This window comes from Alligator mississippiensis, chromosome 5, assembly GCF_030867095.1.
Source record: "Alligator mississippiensis isolate rAllMis1 chromosome 5, rAllMis1, whole genome shotgun sequence".
Taxonomy (NCBI): Eukaryota; Metazoa; Chordata; order Crocodylia; family Alligatoridae; genus Alligator; species Alligator mississippiensis.
Window position 1 is genome coordinate 121,338,183 of NC_081828.1, and position 19,816 is coordinate 121,357,998.

General features: G+C 44.7%; 1 protein-coding gene across 1 annotated transcript; it reads left to right on the top strand.

Annotated features, from left to right (window-relative positions):
- Positions 1 to 14,183: 14,183 nt before the first annotated feature.
- Positions 14,184 to 18,084, top strand: LOC102561926 (golgin subfamily A member 6-like protein 22). The gene has a single exon (XM_014602496.3). The coding sequence runs from the start codon at positions 14,395 to 14,397 to the stop codon at positions 17,944 to 17,946; it is 3,552 nt and encodes a 1,183-aa protein (XP_014457982.1). The 5' UTR covers positions 14,184 to 14,394; the 3' UTR covers positions 17,947 to 18,084.
- Positions 18,085 to 19,816: the final 1,732 nt, after the last annotated feature.

Here is a 19,816-nt window from a genome sequence, read left to right on the forward strand (position 1 = left end):
CTCCCCCAGCTCTGGCCACTCAGTCCCAACTGTCTGTCTATGCAGAGTACTCTGCTTGGTTATTTCAGTCAGCATTGTGATTGGCTGCCAAGCCAACCAATCAGAGTGTGAATAAAGCATTACGGACAAACAGACAGAGAAACAGATTAAGGCTTTTATTATATTAGAATAAATCAGTAGCGGGTGGTGGGGGACACACTGAGGTGACCAGGCAGAGACTCTTTTAACTATTCCATAAGAAGTCTTCTCCACATGCACTGTTCTTTTTGCAGTGGCTGTTGCACAACAGGTGCCATTTGCAACTTTTCCTGGACTTGATTTGTTTTTATAAATGGAATTGTTAAGTTCTGCTCTAGTGCTTCTAGCATCAGAATCACTTTTTAATTGTACTATTTCTTTTAAAACCTAGCTTAACTGGCCTTTAACTTCACTGAATTATTTCAGTTCCATCACTCATTTAATTAGGTCTAGGTGGGTTTCTACACTTGTTTAAAAAATGAAAATGATCTGAAAGCATTTGTTTTTGCATTAAGTGGAAGTGGGCAAGTAAAATACAGGCAGTCCTTGCACTTATGGTGGGTTACGTTCCTGGCAAAGGTGCTGTAAGTTGAACTGATTTAAGTTTTATCTGATTTTCCCATAGAAACAATGTTATAATAGGGGGTTACATTCCTGACCAAGGGCCTGATGTCCAACTTCTTATACAAGTGGCCATAAACACCATATTTAAGTCAACTATTTAATCAACTATAAATGATATACACTGTACAGTACAAAGCTTTCTAAAGTGTACTGTATATAAATCAATTAAACAATACAGTAACTAATCACATAAATTTTTATTTAATCAAAAGGTGAAGGATCAGGGAAATGGAATTCAGAAGGGCTTCTTTGGGGAGATTTCGGGGAGATGGCTTTTTGAGAAACTGATCCAGGGATGTTTGTTTTGCTGCCCTGTTTTTCTCATTGTAAATTTCCCTGTAGTGCCATAAGTGCGAGGATCCAGTGCCATAAGTAATAACATGGGTTTAAGTGGCGGAGCACCGCAAGTGCGAATTGCCGTAAGTCGAAATGCTGTAAGTCAAGGATTGCCTGTAGCTAACTTTTTTTCACTGCAGCAGTGTATTGGTCAATTAAATTTGTCACTTTTAATTTGTAGTGCTTGGAAACATGTCTGAGGTTGCAGACATGCACTTTAACCAGGTATAGCATAGTCTCAGATCATGATATTCATTGCTACCCAATCCAGTTAAATACAAATGAGCTCTTTGCTATTTTGTAAGGATTGTCTAGCCATGTTTTCTTGAAGACATTTGGTAGTTAGAAGTAATACTCATCAGATGGTTATCCTGCAACAACAGCTGTGAAAAGTTGCAGGACCCTGTGTCCAGCCTTCAGCATATATTTAGCTGAAGAATTTGTTCAAACAGAACAAAGTAAGCATGACTAGAGGGCTGACAAGTATTTAAGGGATTTTTTTTACACTCTAGTGTCTCAGCTTATTTCTCAAGTTAATTGTGTTGTCATGCAACAATCTTCTGCAGAACTGGATGACATTTAGTACTTGGAAACACCAAGCTTGAATGGCTCACTCTTACTAAACTCATTTATAGATTTTTTTTTCAATTCATTTCTGGACTTGAGGGAATATTTGATTCAAATTCAACAGATGCCAAACCAATTACCAAATAAAATGTCATGATAGCTTGGGAAAAGAAGGTGACTGAGCAGTACACAGTCTCAAAGCAACAGCAGATGGGGTCTTTTGTGACTGTAAGGTCCAAGCTGTATCAGAGACAGAGGATCGTAGTAGAGTAGCGCAATAGCAGCAGTTTCTGACTTTCTGTCTGAAGAGACCATGGGCTGAAAATATCTCCAGAAAAGCTGAGAGAGCACATCTGAGGTAGTGTGCACACTTTTTAGGAGGTGTTACAAACTCATCCCACCCCCAACTGGTGTCCGGTAATAGTCTCTCCCCTATAGCACGTGCATAGGAAAGCTGGGATGCTGGTCTCGTATTCTCTTTTTTCCTACTCACATGTGCACCAAGAAAGAAGATACGGAAACTGATCCTGATGCATTCATTGGGAGTGTGGATTTGCATATAGGGCTCATTTGAAATAATTCAAGTTTTGCCATGAATGTCCTCAGAGTCAGGATTTCATTTCAGGAATGCCAACTATTGTATGCACCTCAGAAAGAATGCTGGTGTGCAGTACCATAGGAAAACACAATCCAAAATATATTACAGCATTGTTTGGGGCTCTGAAGCCTCTCATAGATATACACTATATCCATTATAGACTATAGTGTAGGAAAGGAGCAAAATCTTAACAGAGCCCTACAGGGCAGCATAAAAAAATCAGTGGCTCTTTGTGGTATGAAGGGCATGAATTCTTTTCTTGTCTGTAAAAAATAAAATTAAAAAATCAAAGCCAGTTATTTGACTGACAGTGTCTCACCTTCTATCCATCTAATTTGTAATCATTCTACTTTCCACAGAAACTGAGGACCTCACAATCTCTAGTATATTTATTATTTATGGACCAAATTCTGTAGGACTCACAGGTGCAAAGGATTTACAGAAGTAGGCCCTAAAGCAAAAATAAAATATGCATTAAGGGGAGAAGAAGGTAAGTGCTTTCACATGGAATTGTTAGTAAGTCAGAGAAAATTATTCACCCCAAAACCTTGATCATATCCTCTTTTGGTGTGAAATCAGTGTTAGTAAAAGGTGCCTGTCTGACAGCTAACAGCTTCAGAAACAGAAATCTATCTACAGAACAAGTCTACAGCGTGTTTCATTAAAAACTGGACAGATTACCCTGAGGTCTGATAGGATGTGTCATACCCCAGGCCAGTGGACCAAATGAATGGCATGGGGCAGGTTTACACTCGAGATCTGGAGGGCAGAACTATGTCATTTAGCCCAGAGGGTTGGAATTTGATCACACCATTAATTGCTGCAGCTCCCAGAGCCATGGAAGCTAATACTTCTCCCACCAGTGAGTTTCTGACCCCACAGCCAGCCCTCTGGGCTAGATGAGGCATCTCTGAGAACTGCAACAATTAATGCTTCCACTGCTCACCATGCTGACAAACTTCCAGACCTGTGAGAAGTCCCACAGGCCAGATAACACCACTCTGCAGCCCGGATCCAGTCACCCCTGCCCTAGGCCCACTCAGGGAAGTAGCTGACTGAGAGAAACATGACAGGCCACTAATGTCACTAAGTGGGAGATGGGGTGTTATTTTTGTAATAATCTATTCAGGAAATAGACTCTGACCACCAATTTACTCCATGTATACAACAGTGAATAGGCACTGGCTAATAACGTGCTCTTAATTGAAGTGGGCCACATTTTGTCAGTGATGAGTGGTTTAAGGCTTCATGAATCACCTCCTTGATTATATTCCCCTCGATGTTGGTTTAAAAACTTATAGTTCCCACAAGAAGCCTAGAGAAATTGTGGCCCTGGTAATGATATAAGTGAAAGAAATGATCCAGCACAGGGGTAGGCAACCCCTGGCACAAGTGCCAGACTGTGGCATGCGAAGGCATTTTGCTTGGCACTCACGCCTTGGGGAAGGGGCCAGAGCTGCACTGTCACAACAAGGATTGGGCCCTTCATGGCTCCCCCACCATCTGCCACTGGCACATCTACATTTTACAATCAAGGCTGCGGTTACTTTTGGCTCGCTGTCCAAAAAAGTTACTGACCCCTGATCCAGAATGTTAGTTTTGCTGCTGCAATGGTCCGTTTTACTAAGAATTTGTTTTATGCCACGTTAGACCAGTTAGCACATTATTGGTTTCATATCAGCTACTTCAGTTCTAACGATCACGCTGTAAACATGTAAATAGACAAAATAATGTCAGCATGGGAACAACTGGTCTAAGTACTATGGAAGCCTGTAGTTTTACCTCACCCATGCTGTCAGTAATACGCTGAGCTGGTCCAAGAAATTGCTTGAAAATCTTTAACATATAAGCAAATGAGGACAAAAATTATCCATGGAAAAATACAAGTTTGGTTGTTGTTGTATTTATACATTCCACAAATGCACAATGGATTTATATCCTATTGGATTTTAAAAGACTTATTATTATTTCCAGTTTATTACCTTTCGTGCCCTTGTTCAGAAAAAAATCAATTTTGTTTACATCTGAGCTTCAACTCTCATTACAGTACCCGCATTTGACTATGACGGCAGATGTCAGTAACACCTTATTGAACATAAATAACAGGCAGCTTAGAGTCATGCAGCTATAATTTTGCCAAGGGGTCCTTCTTATGGTTTGGTAAACTTAAAAGGGTGAAGTTTGAATTGCTTAGTTCATTGCCAGGAGTTTGATTTCTGAGAGTTGCTGATCACTTATTGGTTTTGTTGGGCTATATTCACAAAGGGGTAAAGGCATCCCATTCCAGGTGTCTTTCCTCCCCTATGAAATATCTCAGAAGAGTTAGGTGCCTGAGGGAAATTCATACAAGGGAATGCACTGACTGAGAAGTTGCCTAGATTAGCCTATGGAAAATGTCAAAGAGAAAATATGCCTTAAGACCTACCCCTTATTCACTGGAGCAAGGGTTGGAACTCGGTTCTCTTTCTGCTCCAAAATGGGCACTGCCAGTGTTACCCTGAGTGTGTCTACTATACTAGGTCTCATGGGGAAGACTTATTTTGCAAATCTAATTGGCACTTGGGTATAAGCTAGGTGCTCATTGCTCAGCACTGCTAGGATTTAGGCAGTTATGCCTCTATCCAGCAGCAGAAACTTGGATTCCTGGGGTACTTCAACAGTGGAAACTTAGTCACCAAAGGTTTTTAGGGGCCAACAAATATTAGTGGTAGCTGAGTGGGAGTTTTGTGTATGGAAGTGGTATCTAACTGTTGTACTTAGAAGCATTAAGAGTCATTTAGGAATCCCAGTGGTCCCAGATGTGCATCTTGCTTATTAATTTACTCAGCGACTGTGTGTAGTCAACACTTCTGAATATCTGAAAATTGCAAGCTAGAACATCAGCACCCCATTTCAATTTATGTCTGATTTTATTTAATATAATGCATCAATCCTAATGTTAGTAAATATTTCTACTGCCCTTTAATAATCTGAGTGGAGAGTGAAATACCTGGTAGGATAAGGTTTGTAATGTGAATTTGGATGATTTATGAATATGGCATCACACCAATAATTTATTCTATTTTATTGAACAGAGTGCAATGCATTTAACACTATCATTCACCTATTAGTAATAACAATGTAATAAATTTGCAGATATAATAACTCAAGCTATGATCTTGTCAGATTTCATGAGCTAACCAGAGTCAAGCTGAGTCAGTGGAAGGAACTGTTATTTGTGACTGAACTGATGACTTTCTGAACCAGTGCCACCGAGCTAAGTTGAGGGAGAGACGGCGCTAGCGTAACTAGTAGTGGGAGAGAGGGACACCAGCCCCACTTACGCAGAGTTACAAGGGGTACTAGAATCGCCTCCCCACCCTTGCAGAGTCCGCATTCCAGCAGCATTGCCAGGCCAGGAGCTCCAAAACAGTTTCTGGCTGCTGTTGCTTTACGACCAACAGAACAGGGACAGAAAGAACATGCATGGCAGCAGGAGCTCAGCAGTTCCTGCCTGGGTAAAGTTGCTGCCCCCATCTCAGTTTCAGGTCCATATTCTTCTCCCCTACTCCTGGACCTGTGCCCTGCACTCTTTTCTACCAACCTCCCTCTGCTCTCAGAATGCCACTCCCCAGTCTTGGAACCATGTGCGCTCCTCCCCCCACTCCCCTGCAGGGTTTGCCCCACGTGCTCGCTTGAATTGTTATGCCACTGAGAGGCAGTACTGTTGGAAGTACTGACTTTCAGATAAAATATGGAACAGAGGTTGTGAGCTCTTGTGATCAGTCAAGATTGGTGGCTAAATACAGCAGTAACATGTGCATTACAAGGGCCCTGAGCAGGTTGCATCCCTGCTTAGCACAGGACCTAAAAATCCTTATGCCACATTTGCAGCATCCTGACTTTTGTCCGCCTAGGACAAGTTCAGTCTGTGATGTAAGTTGGAGCACCCTTAGGATGTTGTAACCTTCGGACAGCTATTATGCCCTCAGGCAGAGCCATTCCTGGAGCCAGGAAGAACTGAGACATAGCAGTAAACCAGCCAAACCTCTTTCCCACAGTCATGCTTTGCATGGGACCTAAAAATGGAGTAATGTAATACTGCTTTCCAGCTCTACAACATTAGGGACTTCCTTTTATGTGGGGAGATTCCCCTCAGTCAGGCTGGCATTAGAGCAGTTATTTTGGGTGCAGTTATTTTGGGCGGAGGGCCGCTTACTGAGTTTTGGCAAGCCATCGAGGGATGCATGATAGGCAGCCAGGGGCAGATAAATATTAATTTTCTAAAATTTTTAGGGACCCCACGGGCCAGATAGAATATCCTGGCAGGCCACATCCGGCCTCTGGGCTACATTTTGCCCACCCCTGCACCAGAGCCATGCAAAGGGACAGTGCCATAGCAAGGGGGGGTGCAGTGGGGTGACTGCCCTGGGCACTAAAGTGAAGGGGTGCCAACAGGCACTGCCCAGTCAAGGTGCGGCATGGGATGGAGCCCTGAGCGGTTTGTTTTGGGGGGAATGGGGACAAGGAAGGGTGGCTCCCGCCACTGCAAACACTCCCAGGCAAGCAAGGCAGGTGTGTGCCCCACCGGATCTGTGCATGGGGCAAGGGTGTGCTGCTGCTGCAAGCTTTGCCCTGGGTGCCAAACTTCATTGCTACAGCACTGCAAAGGGAACCTAACATAAAGAAGGATCTGTCCTGTTTTAGTTTCTTGTATACACAGATTGAAACGTGTATTTTATGTCAAATATGTAGATGCTAACTTCCTACCTTTCTTAGTGCCATAGCAAAATGAATGCATATATATGAAGAACTAAACAGTACGTAGATTATGGGCCTACTAGTGTATCTGTCTAGATACCTGCAGACCAAAAGAATAATATAACATTTGTTTCTATCTGATCAAATACATTTCTGTCATTGAAAAAAGATGCTAGACAATTGGGTATAAAGTCTCTAATAAATTATAACTTAATTCCAGTGGATACTTTAAAAAAGTTTTTCCATTTTTAATTTATGGTAGTGTTAGTGTTGTTGTAGCCCTGATGGTCCAGGACTTATGCAAGAGGCAAGGATTTTTTAGGGTGATATCTTTTATTGGACCAACTGTAGATCGGATCTTGAGAATTTAGAAGGCTTACCTTTTTGGAGTTTGGGTTGAGTCCCAGGATCGAAGGTCTGCTGTTTGATTGGTAGAGCCCGCCCAGCAATCCAGAGGCAGCACAAGGGAAGCAGTGTCCCGCCCTTTTCCAAAAGGAGGGGGCAAGGAGCAGCTGGACCTGAATTGGAACTGTACCAGCCAGGTCCGGAGAACTTCGGGAGGTGGAGCCTCTGAAGAGTATAAAAGGGGACTGTGCTTAGCAGGCTAGGGAGACATGATGAAGGACAGTGAGGAGAGAGGAGCTCCAGAGACAGCCATCCTCGGGACCCTGCTTGAGCTTCAGCAGTGCACAAATTGGCTCATGGGGATCAGGCTCTAGGAGCCGCTCAAGGCAGCTTGAGCCTGTGAACCCAGCAAGCGGCTGGGCAGTTGGTATGCAGATCAGTAAATGGAGAGCTAGCCCTGGGAGCAGCTCAAGGCTACTCAGGCCCTGCAACGTGCAATTGGCACACGAACAGCTGGCCCTGGTAGCAGCTCATGGCTGCTCAGGCCTCACCCAGTGCACAGGTTGATGCATGGAGAACTGCCTTTGAAGCAGCTCGTGGGTGCTCACATTAGCACCGGCCCTAGGCTGAGTGACTGGAGCCCCACAGTGCGGCTCCACTTTTAACTAAAAGAGCCCCAGTGAAGGGGAGAACCCGCGGTGTGAGACCGGGCCTGCAAGGGTTTGGGTCCCATGAGAGAGAGAGAGAGCCCTGGGTGCCCAGTGCAGGGAGCCAGGTCATCGAGGAGAGCTGAAGGCACTGCTGGGAAGAGGCTCTTGTGGGATTGGCCACCAAGGGATGAGCCTTGAATTCTCTAGAGAGGAAGCGTGAGTTACTGGGGAAGCGGGCCCCATAGGGGAGGCTGACCTGGGTGTGGAAGGTCTGCCACCTCCACCCTCCATTGCAGGAGGGGTGTGTCCACATCCCAGGGCCCTAAAGGGGAGGGGCTTCAGGAAAACCCCTTCATAGATTCATAGATGTTAGGGTTGGAAGGGACCTCAATAGATCATCGAGTCTGACCCCCTGCATAGGCAGGAAAGAGTGCTGGGTCTAGATGACCCCAGCTAGATGCTTATCTAACCTCCTCTTGAAGACCCCCAGGGTATGGGAGAGCACCACCTCCCTTGGGAGCCCGTTCCAGACCTTGGCCACTCGAACTGTGAAGAAGTTCTTCCTAATGTCCAATCTAAATCTGCTCTCTGCTAGCTTGTGGCCATTATTTCTTGTAACCCCTGGGGGCGCCTTGGTGAATAAATACTCACCAATTCCCTTCTGTGCCCCCATGATGAACTTATAGGCAGCCACAAGGTCGCCTCTCAACCTTCTCTTGCGGAGGCTGAAAAGGTCCAGTTTCTCTAGTCTCTCCTCGTAGGGCTTGGTCTGCAGGCCCTTAACCATACAAGTGGCCCTTCTCTGGACCCTCTCCAGGTTATCCGCATCCCTCTTGAATTGCGGTGCCCAGAATTGCACGCAGTACTCCAACTGTGGTCTGACCAGTGCCCGACAGAGGGGAAGTATCACCTCCTTGGACCTATTCGTCATGCATCTGCTGATGCACGATAAAGTGCCATTGGCTTTTCTGATGGCTTCGTCACACTGCCGACTCATGTTCATCTTAGAGTCCACTAGGACTCCAAGATCCCTTTCCACTTCCGTGCCACCCAGCAGGTCATTCCCTAGGCTGTAGGTGTGCTGGACATTTTTCCTCCCTAGGTGCAGCACTTTGCAGTTCTCCTTGTTGAACTGCATTCTGTTGTTTTCTGCCCACTTGTCTAACCTGTCCAGGTCTGCTTGCAGCTGTTCCCTGCCCTCCAGCATGTCCACTTCTCCCCATAGCTTTGTGTCATCTGCAAACTTGGACAGAGTACATTTCACTCCCTCGTCCAAGTCACTGATGAAGACATTAAAGAGTATCGGTCCAAGGACCGAGCCCTGCAGGACCCCACCGCCCACACCCTTCCAGGTCGAAGCCGACCCATCCACCACGACTGTCTGGGTGCAACCCTCCAGCCAATTCGCCACCCACCGGACTGTGCAGTCATCCAAGTCACAGCCTCTTAACTTGTTCACCAGTATGGGGTGGGATACCGTATCGAAGGCCTTCCTGAAGTCTAAGTATATGACATCCACTCCTACTCCTGTGTCCAGGCATTTCATAACCTGGTCATAAAAAGAGACTAGATTGCACCCTTGCAGAGGTGCTGAGTGCACTCCCTATTTTGAAGTTTTTGTGTTAAGGGCTGTATAGCTAGGGGTATTCTTTAAGGGGGTTTATATGGTTTAATTGTGTTGTATAGGTTATAAGTTATTTGGTTCATATATGGGTATTATATGTGAATTGTGGAATATTATATACAGTATTATATGTTAAGCCTTGTAAATATTCTGTTTTATATTAAGCATCTGTATTTATTCTTGTAATAAATTGTACATAGTTAAGTATTTGGTTTCCGCATAGCTCTATAGAGAGGGGAGGAAGACGCTGTAGTAGCTGACCCCTTACTCGGCACCCTGACTGACCACCACCACTGTCATTGGAGGACAGGGTACACCCCCCAGGTGTACCAAAGGCTACAAGAAAAATATTCCCAGTCCCTCTGCTCCTGACTTCAAATAACCCCCTTACCTTGCCTAACTCATCATCAGAAGCAAACTTCCCACTACCTAACAGACATCAAGTAGAACACAGCCTTGCCTAAGCAAGAAAGGCTTAACCTGCCAACATGTCTTCACTGCTACTATTATCAACGTCCCCTTAACAAAACCATCCGAATCTGTGGTTCCAATATATACTTTTCCCAAAATATGATACATCAGATCCAATACATCAAGTGCTCTCATGGTAACTACTTGGGTGAAACTATACAGAAACTATGCATCATAATGGACTCTCTCAGAAAAAAAATAAAAGCAGATGCAAAACACACCATTAGGAGCACATTTCTCACAGAACAACGACTTTCTCTCTGACCTCACTATCCTCATGCTCAAGGGAAGTCTACCAAACACCATTAAAAGGAAACTCGGTTACAAACATTCAGAAGCTGGCTAGACACTAAGAACCAAGAACTTAACGCAGTCAGTCAGAAGGCAGATAGATATGCACCTTTATAGACTAACTAAATAAGATAAATTCTCTCTATATATATCTTATTTAGTTAGTCTGCAAAAGTGCATATCTGCCCTGCCTTGTGACATTATAACCGACCCGATCCCTGGATTCCTTCCATGCACAAAAAGTGAGAAAGACCCTCCTCCCTTTTGATAGACCCTGATCTCCCAGTAATCATGGTTTTTTGCTTCTTCTAATCGTTTGTCCACTACCCCTGGGAATAATTCTTCCCTCACCCCTGCTCTTATAACTGTTTTTTGTTTACTGTGCTGTGCTGGCTGTCACTGCTCAGACCTGAAGAAGAATGTCTTGCATTTGAAAGCTTGTCTGTCTCTATCCCGACTATGTAGTTGGTCCAATAAAAGATATCACCTTAAGAAATCCTTGCCTCTTCCACTTTCAAGACATCTTCTTTGTATAATGAACAAATCCATGAGTAGTTGTAGAATTTTGCCCAACAGTTCAGATATTTAATAGTGTCCACTGAAAATCTAACATGTTATTGCTTTAAAAAAAAAAAAAGTTGTACCTCAAGATTAATTTTTCATTTCCAAAATTGCCTTTCCTTCTGCATATGTGTTGCCCATGCAGACAGATAATGTATTTTTAAAATAATTGAGCTTCTTCTCCCACCAGATGGCACTGCTACTCTAATGACACATTCTAATTTGTGTTTCAGATTTCTTATAGACATTCATTTCCATTGTGTTTTTAAAAAGTGTGGTGGACAAGCAAGAAAAGATGGTTCAAATCACAAGCCATTATTACATGAATTATTACAATCGACCTTTTTTCTCCAGAGCAGGCTACAGTGTAGGTATTAACATATAGTTTAGAATAAACTTTTGTTGCGTCTTATGCTAATTCTTGCAACCTGTCAATACTGAGCACTTTTTTTGTCTTGGGTGTTTGGTTGGTTGGTTGATTTTTATTTTTAGTGCATTGATTTTACTTTGTGCATGGCACCCTGCAGGAATGAATGCTGACGTGCCATTTAAATGGTGGGTGTGTAAGCAGTGACGTATCTAGACTTCTGGTGACCCTGGGAAAACTTTTAGAATCAGGCCCCCCATCACCAGAGATAATGATAACAATAATCAGACAACGGGAAAAATAATTCCATTTTTGGGCCCCCTTTCTGTCCGGGCCCCGGGCAGCCGCCCAGTTCACCCATGACTGTGTCCGGGTCTGTGTGTAAGCAAGTTTGAAAGGGTACTCTGTGTACAGAAGGCAGCCTAGAGAAGGCATAGGAGGCAGTGAGCCTGCCAACTTTGACTGAAGAAAGGGATCAAGGGAAGTTTGGGAAAGCAATGCTCTCAAGTCTGCATTGAAAGTACATGGATGTAGAGAAAGATCAAGAAGTATAACACAATGCATTGAGCAGTGGGGTCTGAAGATAAATAAATGACAAGGAAAAGAATATTGATAACCTAATTTTAAGGGTACTTTGGTGTTAAGAGCTAAGAAGGAGTATCCTGAAGATCAGAAGGTGGGAGGGGAGAGCACTAGAAAAGTAGCATGTTTAGGTCATACATTTCATAGACATTAGGGCTGGAAGGGACCTCATGAGATCATCAGGTCCAGCCCCCTGCTGAAAGGTCATAGGCAGATATTAATCCAGTGAAATGTATGGGGAAGGACAGATATTTGAAATGCTAAGGCGGAAGAAGTGAGATGAGTTTAGTCTTGATCTGGATATGGGTTATAGAGAGACCTTGAGAAAACAAATTAAAGAGAAGTTTCCTTGCTCTGATAACCCACCTGCCAGACCAAAAGTAGAGCTCAGAGTAGAAACACTTAGAAAAGTGTGAAAAGTATCACCGAGGGCCAGCCTTCTGAAGGCAGCATCCGCAAAGGCTGACTCGTTAATCCTGACTTCATGTGAAAAGTTTCGTAAGGAGGCTTAAAGAAAGAGATGGCTTGGGAGCCCTTTGGAGGAGGAGATAATGGGTTGTTTTCTGTGTGTATATCCAACCTTCAAAGATCTTTGGAATTATAAAATGCTGCTAAGGAACAATTTTTTAACTTTTGAAATAAGCAAGTTTTCTGAGCTTTTGAAAGAGGATATATTTGAAACTTCCTCCACAAAGCTTTCATTACCACTCCCCACTTCAAATAGTGCAAGTTGAACGTTGTGCTATAATATTTTGGTCAGTATACTTTTCATTAGTGAAGTATAAACACTTTAGCAAGCCACAGCTTACGATAGAATTGTTTGGTAGGCGATATTTTCTCCTTTCTTGCTTCTGGTCATGGAAAAGCATTTTTTAAATAAGAAAACAAATGAATGAATACATTTCCACATCCTATACCCCCTATTCCCTACAGCCAGGGTGGCCAATCCACAGCATACATTCCGCAAGTGGCAAAGGCAACTGCTGTGTGTAGGATGTAAATCTTAAGCATTCAGTCAAGGGAGGTGCTGGAATGGAGGCAAGGGGGCTAGAGCCTCTGGCCACCTGAAGTGGAGCAGGGTTAGGACAGAGTTGCAAAAGGGAGGTGCCACGTGTCATTGCCAAGGACCAAGCTAACCCTTCCCTGATCCTGCAGCCACCACTGAATTAGAGTCTGGATTCCTGCTTGCCACACAATACTGTGAAAGTTGTGGGACCAGGACAGGGTTAACGTAGGTCTTGACTCTTGCTCCCTCACAGCAGCAGCCTACCCCTGCTTCTCTATGCCGCGGGGGATTTGAGCCCCCCTGCCTCCTTTCTGGCACCCTGTGGTGCAAACTCTGAGGGTATGCCTCTGGGGAGTGGGAAACAGAGTAGCACTCAGGGAGAGGTTGGGCTTAACTTGTGGCACACCTGCCAGAAAGGTTACCCACCACTGCTCTGCAGCAGCGCTGCCCAACCTTTTTTACTTTTGGGCTGGATGGACGGTGCTCAGTCTGTCCATGGGCTGGATGGATCTAGCCAGTGGGCCCAATCCAGCACACAGGGCAGTGAATCGGGGCTCAATCCAGCTGTATAGGGATGGGAAGGGAGCATGGTCCATCCCTTATCTGGCCACATGGCTGGGGGGAAGGGGGCCTGGCCTGGTCTCAATCCATCTGCACAGGGTCTGGGGAATTTGGCAGCAGTGTAGGGTGGCAGTATTACTTGCCATTACTCCCCTACCACCCAATTTCCTAACCTGTGGAGAGCCCCATGGGCTGAGTGCCATGGCTCTGTATGCCACCTTTGGCTCATAGGCAAGAAGTTGAGCACCCCTGCTCTACAGCATTTTTACCTCACTGGTACGCGAAGCTATATATCATATTTACCTATATCTAAGCTGAATTCAAGGCAATCGCTCCCAATAATTAGATTCTATACATGGAAAATGTATAGAATCTGGTCTGTGGCTGTGCTCTGGGGCCTGGGCTGGAGAAGGTAAAGCAGCTGGGAGGGGAGCGGGGAAGGGGCAAGCAGTAAGGAGGGCAGAGGCAGTGGCAGGAGGTAGGCAGTGGTGGGGGCAGAGAAGACGACGGAGAGTGAGAGAAGGCAGCAGGTGTGGGCAGCACAGGCTCCAACTCCAACCCTGAGCCCAGGCCAGAGTCAGTCACAGCAGTCACCCCTGCTGCCACCCCTCTGACTTGTACTCAAATGCAAGACAAGAGGCTTCTCTCCCCCCCCCCCCCCCCACAACCATGTTGAATGAGAATAAAAAACCCTCGTCTTGGATTTGAGTAAATATAGTAATAGGCTAAGAAAGATTTTTTTTTATGAGAGCTCTTTGTTAATAGTGTCAGTGTATACCTTTAAGAACCTATCATAAGATTCTGATGATGACATAGTTTATGACATCACAAAAACTATTTTTAGTTTGTGAAGTCATCAGGATCCTGAGACTGCTTTTAACCTTTCAAATTGATTCAACAGCAGGGCAATGGCATAAGAAGGAACAGGAAAATTTATCATGAGGCCTCATTTAAATTTACTTACTAACCAAGCACCTCTCTAAAGTGAGCCATCTTTCTTCTTTTGCTTCCCTCTGCTACCACTGAGGCCAAATTTTCTCTGACTTTGACATCATGGATCCTAGGAAAGTTTACAGTGAGATACAGAACTTATCCAAGGTTGGTCAGAGCTTCCCAAATCCTGAAGACCGTCGCTTCCTTTGGGAATCAGTAGAAAGTATGGAAAGTTCCCTAACATCTACTCTGAGCACTATAGCTGCAGAGGAGGTGTTCAAGGAGGCAGATAAACTGCCAGAAGAATGTGAGGATGAGGAGAGTGGTCTGACATCTGCCAAGAAGGGCATGGTTGAACCTGACCAGGATGATACCCAAAAGATGGAAGGCCAAAACTTGCAAGCAACAGATGAAAGGATGAAGCAGATCAGTGAAAAAACAGCAGAGGCCTTTGACGTCCTGGCAAAAGGAGAACTCCAGAAAGGAGCTGACTTATTCTCAGATGTCATCAGATTGAATCCACATCTTGCCCAGTCATATATTAGCAGAGCCAATGTCTTTCTACAGCTACAAAAGCCCATGGCTGCCATTAGGGATTGTGAGAGAGCAATTGAGCTCAACCCTAATTCAGCACAGCCATATCAGTTGCGAGAAAAAGCACTCCAACTCTTAGGACACTTGGAGGAGGCAGCCTGTGACCTGGCCTTAGCCCATACATGGGGCTTTGATGATGCTAATGCTGTGCAAAAATCTAGCTATGTGAAAAGAGTGAAGAAGGCTCAGGGAAAAGAAGCAGGTGTTAAAAAGGTAGCTCTGAGGGATCAGGAGAAAGCTCAGAGAGAGGAAGAGTCCACTGAGGAGCCTGAGAGTGAGGAGAGTGAGTTGGAGATTGATAGTGAAGGGGTGATTGAATCTGATGAGGACGACCCCCAAGAGATGGGAGATGAGAATTTAGAAGTAACAGATGAAATGAGGAAGCAGGCAAATGACAAGAAGAGGGAGGCCTTTGATGCAGTGGGTAAAGGTGATCTGCAGAAAGCTATTAATTTGTTCACTGATGCCATCAAGCTGAACCCACAGCTTACCATCTTGTTCATCAACCGAGCCAGCATCTATGTGGAGTTGCAGAAGCCAAATGCTGCCATTAGAGACTGTGACAAAGCCATAAAAATCAACCCTGATTCTGCACAATCCTACAAATGGCGAGGGAAAGCACACAGGCTCTTAGGTAACTGGCAGGAGGCAGCCAAGGACCTCGCCTTGGCTTGCCAGCTGGATTATGATGAAGATGCCAATGCTATGCTGAAGGAGGTTCAGCAGAGGGCCCAGAAAATTGACAAACATTGGCAGAAGTATGAGCAAAAACACAAGGAAAAAATATTTAAGGACACATTTAGCAGGCTGACGAAAGCCCTGGAGGAGCAGAACAGAGCTCAGCTTCAGGCCTCTGAGGAGCTGGAGAGAGTTCAGTTTGGGGATCCTCAAGAAGAGGAAAGAGAGCTGTCTCAGGCTTCCTCAGAACATGAACAAAAATTTCAGTCTCAGGCTTCTCAGACATGGGTAAATAACTATTATATATTTTCTGGAGAGCAAGAGGGGGAACAGGAAAATCTTCAGCTGGAGACCCAGGGAACAGATGACAGAGAGGAAGAGTCCAGTGAGGAGAGTGAGTTGGAGATTGATAGCAAAGGTGTGATTAAACCAGATGAAGATGATCCTCAAGAGATGGGAGATGAGGATTTGGAAGTAACAGATGAAATGAGGAAGCAAGCAAATCAAAAGAAGACAGAGGCCTTTGATGCCGTGGGTAAAGGTGATCTGCAGAAAGCTATTAATTTGTTCACTGATGCCATCAAACTGAACCCACGGCTTACCATCTTGTATGCCAACCGAGCCAGCATCTATGTGCAGTTGCAGAAGCCAAATGCTGCCATTAGAGACTGTAATAAAGCCTTAAAAATCAACCCTGATTCTGCACAGCCCTACAAATGGCGAGGGAAAGCACTCAGGCTCCTAGGTCACTGGCAGGAGGCAGCCAGGGACCTTGCCTTGGCTTGTCAGCTGGATTATGACGAAGATGCCAATGCTACACTGAAGGAAGTTCAACGGAGGGCCCAGAAAATCACCAGACACCAAAGAAAGCACAAGCAAAATCACAAGGAAGATGAATTTAAGGAGATGGTAGAAAGGATGAAGGAAGCCCTGGGTGGGCAGAAGATTAAAAAAGAATTACAAAGAGATGAGAAGGTATCCCTAGAGGAACAAGAGAAAGGTTGGGAAAAGGTTATCATAGAACAGGAGAGAACAAATCAGAGGGTGCTGGAAGTACAGGGAAACACTGAACAGGAGGTGACAGAGGAGCAAGAGAGAGCTGACTTAGCAGAGATGCAAGAACAAGGGGCAGTTCAGCAGATGGAGTTGGAGCAACAGTTGATCGCTTTGCAGATGGAGCTAGAGGAACGGCTGAAAGTTCAGCAGATGGAGCTGGGAGAAGAAGAGAGAGCCCTACAGAAGATGCTGGAAAAACACAAAAGAGCTCAGAAGAAGGTGCTGGAAGAGCAAGAGAGAATCCACCTGGAAGCTCTGGAGCAGCTGGAAAAGGCTCAACAGCAGGCCCTGGAAGAGCTGCTGAGTGTTCAGAAGAAGGTCCTGGAGGAGCAGGAAAGAGCTCAGAAGAAATCTCTGGAAGAAAAGGAGAGGGCTGAGAAAGCCCTACAGGAGCTAAAAAGAGCTCACAAAAAGGCCCTGGAGGAACTGGAGGTCGCTCAAAGAAAGGCCCTGAGTGAGCATGTAAGGGCTCAGCAGCAGGCTTTAGTGGAACAAAAGAAAACTCAGATAGCTATGGAAGACCTGGAGAGAGCTCACAAGAAATCACTTGCAGAACAAGAGAAAGCCCAGAAGGCTGCACTAGAGGAGCAGAAGAGAGTTCAGAAGGCCCTAGAGGAACTAGAGAGATCGCAGAGAAAGGCCTTGGCAGAGCAGGCAGGAGCACAAAAGGCAGCCATAAGGGAACAGGAAAGAGCCCAGAAAGCCTTGATAGAATTGGCAAGAGCTCAGCAGCAAGCATTGGAAGAACAGGAGAGAGCTAAGAAGAAGGCCCTGGAGGAACAGGAAAGGGCTCAAAAAGCCCTGGATACACTGGAGAAAGCTCAGAAAAAAGCCCTGGAGGAACTGGAGAGAGCTCAGAGAGGTGCCCTGGGTGAACAACAGAAAGCTCAAAAGAAAGCCATGGAGGAACAGGAGAGAGCTCGGAAGGCCCTGGAGGAGATGGAGAAATCTCAGAGGGAGGCTATGGACAAAGAAAAAAGGAGTCAGAAGAAAGTGCTGGAGGAACAGAGGAGAGCTGAGGAATTGGAGAGAGCTCAGGAAAAGCTTCCAAAGGAACAGGAGACAACTCAGAAAAGAGCCCAAGAAGAACATGAGAGGGCTCATACGAAGTTCTCTAAAGGACTAAACCAAACATACAGGAAAGACCTCGAGGAAGTAGAGGATGCTCATAAAAAGTGTTCTGTGGACCAGGAAGAACCTCAGACGAAAGATGCAGAAGAACAGGAATCAGCTCAAGAAACTGTCCAAGAGGGCCAACTGAGCACTGAGAAGGCGAAAGAGCAGGGAAAACGTTCCTTGAGACCACTCGCAAACTCCCTCTGGGATTATTTTGAATCAGGGTAGGTATCAGGAGCCTGAGCATTGTCTGAATTTGCCTTGGGATTCAAACACCACAGACAAACAAGAACAAGCATGTGCTCACGGTATCATGTAAGAACTGAAGTGAATTTGGAGGTCATCTGCAACTGCTGCATTCATTAAAGTAAGATTTAAAAAGCAAATATGAGCAGAAATTTTCTGTTATTACTTTTCATTTCTGCATTTAAATAGCATTCTTTAAAACAACACATTTCCCATACAGTGTTTGGATCCATGTGCAAGTATATATGGGCTACTCCAAGTGCTCTTCTCCAGAAGGAGGAGTGCTTCAAGAAATGGGGGTGGGTAGAGAACCTAGTGATGCCTAAATTAATTAACTTAAGCAATATATCAGGAGGTCCTTCTGCATCCCTGCCTCTCTTTGTCTATTTAACATCCATGATACTTTCTCAATGACTGGTAGTCCATAGCAGAACAAAGAGTGATTGGGAATATTTCTGTCCTGAAAATTTTTCCTGTAAATAGTGATGAGGGAAGGAGATCCCAAGCTTAGCACCAGCAAGAAATCTGTGGGAGAGTTTTGAGTGGCAAGAAAAAGTGGCCATGACACACTGGGAGAAGAAATGAGATAAGTGGGAATCATTATGGCAGAGGGAGGATAAAGACTTCATAGGAAGTTGTGAAAGGAAGAGTGACTTCATGGCAGGAGCATGGGTAATGGAAATGATGCTTCTGATATATATTGAGCGTCCCTGAATGGAATCACGTTCTAAACTACTTGAGGCCTTCAGAGCAATTCAGATTCTTCAAGGCATTCTGTGGAGGGAGGCCCATATGCCTGTCCACACAGAGTAGTTTGCATCATCAGGTACTTGCCAGCCATTCTGATTTAAACAAAATGGGTTTGTGAAATCCAGTTTTGCTAACTCCAAATGTTCAGAAATCATACATTGTGTCAAAGATTATGAGGTTGGCTTAAAAATAATGATATAGAATAATAATTTTGTATTCATATGTATATCTTCTGGGTTGGGAGCCATAAGAGCATGCTGTGTCATGCTTTCAAGCTTTTCTTTGCAATTCTTCCCCAAAGGGAGTCTTGCATAACCACCTGGGTCCAGATCTTGTGGTCTTAAACACTAAATATTAAAAGATGTCACCAATGATCATTTTTATGGGCTGAGTTATGCATGTCCTAGCGCAAGGCAAAGGTTAAGAATCTGCAAGCTGAATAAAGGAAGCCACAGCAAAATGCTATAGATGCCAGTCAGTGGTGGTGGGAGAGACCTTCAGGTGATGCTCATTAAAGCTAAAAGAACTGAAGAGGAGGTACTAACTGGCATTAGTGGGAAAAGCAAAATGGGAGGTTCTTATATATGACCAAATTTCTGTCTGAAGAAACTGGGCAGGAACTGCTAAGAAATAAATAATGTGATTGGATAAAAAGAAGATATTGGTAAATTTACTCTGGGACCTAGCTGGAGGAATTCATACAACTTGTAGGGCAGTAGTGCTAAACTTCTGGAAGGCCAACTTCAATGAGCTCAGGAGATTGGTTAGGGTGGGACTGAGGGGTAATCACATCTGTGAGATGGGAGTCCAAGAAGGGTGGTAGTTCCTCAAGGGACTGATCTTACAGACACAGAGGGACACCATCCCAGTAAACACAAAGGGAGGCAAAAGAGCCAAAAAACCTTCTTGACTGAGCAGGGAAATCCAGGAGAGCCTTCAGAGGGAAAAAAGAGGCCTACATAATGTGGACGCAGGGGGCAGCCACCAAGGAGGAGTATACCTGCTTGGCTCACACTTGCAGGGAAGCAGTGAGGAAGGCCAAAGCAGATACAGAACTCAAGTTGGCAACAAAGATTAAGGATAACAAAAAGTCCTTCTTTAA